Source organism: Coptis chinensis, chromosome 4 (genome assembly GCF_015680905.1).
Source record: "Coptis chinensis isolate HL-2020 chromosome 4, ASM1568090v1, whole genome shotgun sequence".
Lineage (NCBI taxonomy): Eukaryota > Viridiplantae > Streptophyta > Magnoliopsida > Ranunculales > Ranunculaceae > Coptis > Coptis chinensis.
The window spans coordinates 23358764-23367614 of NC_141459.1; the positions used below are offsets into that span (position 1 = coordinate 23358764).

The 8851-nt window shown below is 39.2% G+C and overlaps 1 protein-coding gene across 1 annotated transcript; it reads right to left on the minus strand.

Annotated features, from left to right (window-relative positions):
- Positions 1–7857: 7857 nt before the first annotated feature.
- Positions 7858–8283, minus strand: LOC147502727 (uncharacterized). The gene has a single exon (XM_086604601.1). It carries the CDS (start codon positions 8281–8283, stop codon positions 7858–7860), a length of 426 nt encoding a protein of 141 aa, XP_086460727.1.
- Positions 8284–8851: the final 568 nt, after the last annotated feature.

Genomic DNA, 8851 nt, shown 5'->3' on the forward strand with positions numbered 1-8851 from the left:
GTAAGTGCTGAAGAAGTTGAAGATAGGGTTTGTAGTGGTGATGAGGCCTCATCGTCCCCATCGAGACAATGGATGATGATGCGAGGAGGCCTAGGTCGGAGGATTGTTATGCTTCTTTGAGGGAAGAGTTTGGTTAGGTGGAGGCCGACCTGGCATGTACAACCTGAGTGAGGAGAGAAACTTGTATAGTAGTGACTACGTTCCTTGGGGTGGAGGAGTAGTGGTTTGTTATGGGCAGTTGAAGGCTAGGATGAGGTTGCCTTTTTCCCGTCTTACTGTGGAGGTGTTGAATTTTTTGGGAAAAACCCTTGTCAGTTCATAGGGAACAGTTGGAGGATTTTTCATGTGTTGGATTTGTTGAATGAGAGGGGCTATAACATCTGCTTATCAGATATGTTGGAGCATTTCACTGTGAAAAGGTCGGTTGCTCTGAACTTCAGCTTTCAGGTCAGGAAGAGGAAGTCTCCTGTTATTGTGGGAGTGAGTAATGAGAATTGGGGGCGTAGGCCGTTGTTGGTTGTGGGTAGATATTGTCATTCTGGTTGGGAGTTGAACACTCGTGTTGTACAATTGGATGGTAGGTCGTTTGTTCTAGGTCGTACTGTGTGTATGTTATTTATACTTTGGACGTTCTGACTTATTTGTTTTGTTTGTGCAGAGGTTAATATTCTTGATCGTACTGAGACCGGTGCTATAGAAAGGTTTGCTTGTTTGAGCTTGGAGGAGAAACGAGCTTTGTTGGGGGAGGTTGTGCATTATTTTAAGAGGCATGGAGGAGAGAAAATCAACCGTAAAACACTAGAGGAAAAGAAGAGGGCTCGTAAAGCTGTTGTTAATATCTCTGATTCTAGCTCAGATTCTACAATAGAGAGGGAGAGCCAAAAGAAGGCACCTGTTTCTGGAGGGAGAATGGCTGGAGGGGCTGCTGATAGCCATTCTGCTTTGGTGAGGATGGCTAGAGGAGCTGTTGATAGCCATTTTGCTTCAATAAGGACGGATGGAGGAGCTGCTGATAGCCGTTCTACTTCCAAATGCTCTGAGGTGGGTGATGGTGAACGTTCTGCATCCAAACGCTCTGAGGTTAGTTGTGAAAGTGTTGCTGGTAGTGCTGGTGGAAATGCTGGTGGAAGTGCTGGTGGTAATGCTGGTGGAAGTGGTGATGCTCCCACTTCGTTTCGAAGGCCTAATCTAAAGAGGCACTCCGAAGTGGTTGAGGCGGAGGGGCAAAGAGGTCCCGTACTGAGTCTGAAGAATGACTTGGTGCTGGTGAAGGTCGTACTTCTTTAGGTCGGATACCTTTGAAGAGGATGAACTTGAGTGATTTGGCTGTTGATGCTGGGGTGGCTGAGGCCCGTGGTAAGAAGAAAGTTGGGGATTCTGAGCCATCTGCTCAAAAAATGTCAGGGTCGGGGAGTGCAACCCCAAGTGACAAGAGTGGAGATGACATTCTCAGTAGGCTTGTCATGTATGAGGATCTTGCGAGTAGGCTGAGGAAGTTTGTGAAGAATGGGGACTGTAGTTTTAAGTCCTCATTGGTGGCTGGGGGGGTTGCTGGAAAGCATTGTTCTTGATGGAGATAGGCATAAGCTGGATTCTAGGAAAGGTTTGGATGTGCACCTGAAAGAGATGGATCGGTCACTGTGCTTTGTGAGTGTGCTGCTAATCTGAGCTTGTTTTCTTTATGCTTTGTAAGTATTGCTGATCTAACTTATTTTGTTATTTGTTAGGTTCTGGCCATGTAAAGAAAGTTGAGGGATATGGCAACCATCTCCGGCCTATACAAGAAGGAGCTGGATGCCGCCAAGGAGGCCTATGACACAAGTCGGGCGGTCCGCGGCAAACAGTGGAGATTCGAGGTTGTTAATTTGAGGGCTCAGGTGCATGATCTGGCTGGGGATGTGGCCTTGTTGCAACCTGCTCTTGATGCTTCAAAGCTAGAGACTCAGCATTGGGCTGGTGAGTTTAGAAAGGCATAGGCCATTGCTGAAAAAGCTCAGGCTGAGTACAACGACCTAGTTGATTTGGTGGAGAGTGGGGTTGAGTACGTTCTGATAGATGAGTTTATGGAGTTGGATCGTAAGTACAACACCCTGAAAAGATCTGTCGAAAGTGGGGCTGCAGTGGTAACTGGTGAAAGTATCGCTACAGAGGCTAGTAGACGATCTGATCTGCCCTCCGACCTAGGTGTTGTTCCAATTGCCTCTCCTGATGATGTTGTCATAGATGTGTTGAAAGTGGTTGATGATCCGGCTAGCAGCTCTGCTGCTGTAGAGGGCTGCGAGTTGAATCCTTTGAATGTAGAGCAAGTTTCCCATGTTGTGTAGTGTTGAGCTCTTCTGGTTTGAGTTTGTTTTTGTTTCATTACTACAGAAAAGCACATTAACCATGGTTGGTCAATTGGTATATACCACTGTTTTCCTAATAACAGTGGCTTATAGTCATTTACCACGATACAAAACACTTTTATAGTTTTGGAACAAGCAAATACCACTCATTTTGTAAAAACAATGGTATATAATACGACATATACCACGATACTATCAAATATGGCCTAATTTATTTTTTGGTATACCTACACCCACCGTTTCATTGAAAACAGTGGTTTATATTTTGGGAAAAATTACACCTATCGTGACCAAAGCAGTTCTCCAAAATATGATTGGAAAAAAAGTCAGAAAAACAAGAAAATAAAAAAGGGAAAAACTCGTTATTCTATAGCAAAACGCTTCTTCTCTATCTCCCACTTCTCTCTCTCCCCAATTTCTGCCACTAGGGTTCGCGAGTTGATGAAATCAGTCGACCAAAAATTAGAAACAAGTGCCCATGACTCGAAAAATTTGTAAACTTGCCACGCACTAACTCCCCATCTCTACACCAGTACGGTATCAACTTCCACCTATATTATCAAAAACCCAAAACAAAAAATTCAATTGCTACGAGGAAGAAGAAAGAGGATTGCAAACGGTGTTCCAATCTCAGTTTCAAAGAGAAAGCTAGAGGATGAGAAAAGGGTAAGAACTATCTAGTCGATTAGCTTTGCTTCGGCCAATTGAACCAGGTCAGTTATTCTTATCTTTATCTTGTTCAAATTGGAAGCATGGCTGGTGATTTATGGTAGTTTGAAAGCTCAGACCTGTGATTTTATAGATTGTGTACGTGGATGCCTAGCCAAAGCCTTATGCTGCAATTACCAACTCTCAGTCAATTACCAACTCTCATCCAAATTTGGAAGGTTGATTGACATTAATTAAGAAGATCATTTTTAGTTATCCAGCAATATACATCTCAGGTTCTTATTTTTGTTTAAAAAACTAAACTCTCATACAAAGGTAAAAAGTTAAAATTGATCGAGAGTGGCATTTCGAGTATCGCAACCTATTAAACGTCTCACATTTCTTATTACTGTAGCTATAACTATCTAATGCAGGAGAGAAGAGAGTTACAGTTTGTCTTGTACTGCGTTCAACAATAGAGATCTCCGCTTGATGCATATAGCAAAACTAAGAATGTGACGGAGGTTGGCTTAGAGACGGTAGGAACTTGGTGGTTTATGCTAAGTATGTCAATTGTGAGATTGGAGGTTGGCATACTTGTAAGTCTAGCCTACAGGAGGTATTCTAGCAAATTAACCAAAGTTTAAAGGTTGCATATATCATATTTAACTGTTAAAATTAACAAGTTCAGGAGGATAAAACATTTTCTTCCCCAATCCAGTTTCATTGCATTCTAGGTTTTGTTTGGGCAGTTATAGGATTGGCCATCATTCTTTGGTTTCTATGTCTCATTGTGATAGTAAGGTATAAAAATTTTGGGATAGTATTTTTCTTGTGTACGTACTTTGTGTTAGTTTTATTAGTTTCTGGCTTTGGGTGGGTTTGTGATTCCTTAGCGTTTTCATTTGTTCGCCGTTTTTCTTTTCATTTGTAATACTGTTGCTTGACCATTTTAACTATGTGTTGTATCTTTAATCAGGTTGTTACAATGGTAATTCTTGGAAAATAGAATTTGGTTGTTATTTGTTTATTTTTTTCTTGGTTAAATTGGGTGTTAACTATAGAAAGATGTGTTGTAATTAATTTGCTTATGCAAACTAGGATATCTCTGTTTTGCTGAACTCTCAATGGCTATAACTTTGGTTGATGATAGAAGTTGGGTTTCTTCTATTTCCACAATTCAATTTTGTTTAACTATTTTTTTGGGAATAATCATATCCTTCTAGTGTTCTTGCAGGGAGTGATTTGCAATTCATGTATGAGGTAAAATTGGTTATTAGTTGGATTCATGCATTGTTGTGTTTGCTAATTAAGGCCGTTGTCTGTAGATAAATGGTTAGTCTGAAATTATTTTTCTATTAACTGTGAGACAAATCACTTTTGGTCTTCTATGCCATGGTTTGGAACTTGTTAAGGTAATATGAGGACTTTAAGTCAGGTTCGTATGGCACGTGCTACCGCTACAGTGGCTGCTGCACAAGCATTTCAAGCTCATAACTAAATGACAAAAGAGGCATCCGGTCTGACTTTTAACATTGCTTATGTTTATTTGACCTGCTACACTGCTTGTAATTTGTCTTGCCATGTTGGCCACCAAGTATACTGGCATGCATTACTAATATTCCTGGATTGACATAATGCTTCTATGTAAGTGTACGTGTGTTTTCAGTGTTATCTTTTGTGTGCACACAGTTAAGCAGTGCTTTGATGCGGGCTTCCAGAAGGTCCATTGTTTCTACTCTTTTGCTCAGCAGTTTAGATGGTTAGCTTCAATTTTTGCTATGCGTACAATCCTTTTGTTTTGCCTTTTGATCGTCTTAGATCCAATTTTTCTGGCCATGTTATGACTTACCCATAAAGCCCTAGTCTAATAATCACAACTTGTAATTAATGTTTGAAATGGTACAGGACTATATGAGGGTTTTAATAATATAATTTCAATTTGGTTGCAGAAACAGCGCATTGATCACGGAGGTGAGCTTGTTTGTTGTTCAACTCATTTGGTTTATACAAGACTTAAATATGGCATTGATATATATATTCATTAGTATCAAGGCATGTGAATAAGATGTTTTTATATGAACATGATAATATACAAACCAGTATTTTTTTCTTTGAAATGCAAATTTCAGTAGGAATAGCTTTAGTTGTCTACATGTACCCAGACCATGTGTATAGTTTGGATATTATTTTCTCTTATACATGCCTGAGTGTTTGTCCTAGATTGATGTGCGCCTTTATATGAGTTTCAGGTGTCTTCTTAACTTAGACCATAAGAGTTCCAAAAATGGAGTGGCACAATGATGCCATTACAGTGGCTTGGAGCAGGAGATAGGGGATGCTTATTGTGATTAGTTTCAAAGGGGAGACTTCAAGGTAATATAGCTTACTAGTTAAAGAATCCTTTGTCTTTTTTGTGGTATAACTCTGATGTATTCATGCATCTTTAAAATTCAATCTTATAATTTTATGACAAGTCGTTATTGACGTCAAATGTAGTAAGAGTACAAAAGCTAAAGCTTTGTAAGCAAATCCCAAGCAAGCTCAGGCACATGCACATAAGTCATGTTTCATTCATACTTATTTCACTTGGTACAAGTAGGTCATCCACTACTTCATACTTTTTATGTTCCCCTACTTTTTAGGGTTGTGTTGGGTCCATGTCTTGCTAGTACACTTAAATGCAAGAGAAATTTTTGCGGACAGTCCTAAGTTTGTTGAAGTGGTGCTTTTGTTTCTAAAGTATTTTAAAACCTTCTAGAATAGCTCGATAAATTAATCTTTTCACATGTGCAAGTTCTTTCCTAGCTCAATAGATCATTTTGTTATCGTTGGGTGTGTTGTGTAGGGTATTAATTCAAGAAGACCAAAAAAACAAAAGAACTTCATGCTCTCCAATCTGATGATTATCACTGCTATTTGTTAAGGTATTATCTGGGTTACGTTCTTTGTGCTTATATTATTTGGGTTTTATATACTTAAATCATATTTATTCATATCATGCTTTCACCGACTTTATCTTTTAGAAGGTTGCCAAATGTTGCATTTTCTTTTTCTTTGTAAGCTTGCTTGTTAAAGAGTCCATAGGGCTAAATTCCTTGAATGAATATATGCCACTCATTCTTAATTGTCTTGATCTTCGATAATTTTCTTTATTTTTTAATCACAACTATTTTTTTTATAGGGTGATCAAACTTTGCTTATTCTTTGATGAATGTTCTTAGGACGAGAAGGCTAACACAAAGGAGAATGTTCTTGGTGAAGTTATAGAGATTTACATTTTTTTTTCTTTTGTAGTTCTTTCTTTCATTGCAATAGATCAAATTTGGAATACAGAACAAGATGGAATAAGTTGGTTTGGAGGTTCTGTATATTATATATTTTGCGTATTGATTAGATTTTGGATTTTGGATTGGGAATGGATTATGTTTTCGGATCGTGTTTAGAATTAGTCATATGGTAGACCATGGTGTTTTGAATATGTGATGAAGTGGAATGTGATGTGAATAATTTTGTGAAGTTATTAGGTGATTTGGAATATTTAAATAATCAGGAATTTTTTTTAAATAAAAAATATTATATACCACGGATTTGGAATAACTGTGGCGAACATGGTGACTTTATACCACGGTTTCTCAAATATCAGTACTTTGTAATAGTCATATACCACGGTTTTTAAAAACTTATTACCACGGTATTATACAAAACCGTAGTTAATAGGTACAAGTTTATACCACGGTTCTGATAAAAGTATTTACCACCCCAGCTGATACCACGGTTTAGAAACAGTGGTAAAAGCCTTTTTACCACTCTTAAAAATAGTGGTATATGACATTTTATGTAGTAGTGTTTGCAGGTCTTTGAACAATATTTAAACATTTGCGTTTTTGCTGCTGATAAACCATATTCTTGATGATGGGGATACTGAGGTCGTTTTCTCAAGATAATCTGGGGCCTCTAGTATCTATCCAAATTTGTATTTAAGTAGAAATATTTAATTTACTTACTTGCTGAGATTGTGCTTGATGTTTGCATGCATATGATTGCTTTTGCTGTTGTATGATGACCTGTGTTCAGAATTGATGAGTTGTTAGATTTTGATAGGTCGTCTGGTTGTTAACAGGTCGTAGAGCATTCGTGTATGACCTGATATATTTGCGTAGTTGACACCTAGGCTTTCTGATGCCCTTAGGTGTGTGTGTTGAGACGTTCCTTCTTGGGGGAACTTCTTATTGATATAATTAGCCTTTGAACGGCCATTATAGTTGAGTCTAACTTAAACCATGTTGAGGTCGTAAGTAGGCTTGGGGTCGTTTTGGAGGACCCTTGGATTGTATTTATCTAATAATTGGCCTTTGAGTGGCAATTACAGTTGAGTCATACTTAACCCTGGCATTGTTGTTAAGTTGATTTTGGGTCCTTTTGGGGGACTTTGGGTTGAATTGATTGATAATTAACCACTACATGGTTGTTGTAGTTGAGTCGTTCTTGACTCCGCTTTGATGTACGACCTGACATTGTGATGTTCGAGGTCGGTTTGCATAGTGTATGATATCTGATACTCATGTAAATCAAAAGATGACATCTGTACTCGAAATGCTGATGAAAATTTATTCATATCGACTGATATATCTGGAAAAAAGCTTACTGATAAAATCGCTTGAGGAGAGCTATATTCCAAGGTCGGGGAAGCATATCACCGAGCTGAGTTTTGATCCAGTATGCACCATTTCCAACAACTTTATCAACAATATAGGGGCCTTCCCATGTTGGGTCTAGCTTGGCAGGAGCGAGTGTCTTTTTGAGAACTAGGTCGCCAGCTTGAAAAGATATTGGGAAGACCTTCTTGTTGTACGTAAGATCGTTAGATTGTTTGGTGGTACCAAGCTAGGGATATTGCAGCTGTTTCCCTTCGTTCTTCTAGGAGATCGACCTCTTTTGCCAAGATGCTGTCATTTTCTCCTAATTCGATGATGTCATAATGTGTGGTTGTGATTGTGAGTTCTGATGGTATGACTGGTTCTATTCCGAAGCAAAGTGTGAAAGGAGATTCATTGCTACTGGCTCTAGCTGTTGTTCTGTATGTCCATAGAATGTTCTTGAGTTGTTCCGGCCATTGGCATTTCTTGCTTTCCAACTTTTTTTGGAGATTCTCCTTGATTGCTTTGTTCCTAGCTTCTACTTGGCCATTGCTTTGTACATATCTAGGTGTAGAGAATGCTTGAATGATGTGCCATTTTTGTAGAAATGTCTTGACTTGCGAGCCAGCAAATTGAGTTCCATTGTCCATGACAAGGGTGTAGAGGATACCGAATCTTGTGATGATATTGGTCCATATGAAGTTGATAACGTGGACTTCTTTGACTTGAACTAGAGGGATTGCTTCTACCCATTTGGTGAAATAATATATGGTTGCTAGGACGTATTTGAGTCATGTTTTCTTTTGTGGGATGAATGGTCCCATGATGTCTAGCCCCCATATGTGGAAAGGCCAAGGGCTGGCTATGTTGACCAACTCCCGTGCTGGGCTTAGGTGGTTGTGACCAAATATTTGACATTGGTGGCATTTAAGAACAAACATTTTTGCTTCGATATGCATGCCTGGCTAGTAGTACCCTTGGGCTATTGCTTTATGCGCCAGGGATCTTGCTCCTACATGGTTGCAATATTCGCCCTTGTGAATTTTGTCGAAGATGAGTTGGCCTTCACGTGGAGTGATACACCTGAGGTGGGATTCGCCTACGGATTTACGGAACAAGCGTCTGTTGATTACGGTGTATCTGGGAGCTCGGAATTGTATGGCACGAGCATTTTTTGTCTCTGATGGGAGCTTGCCATGTAAGATGAACTTAACAAAT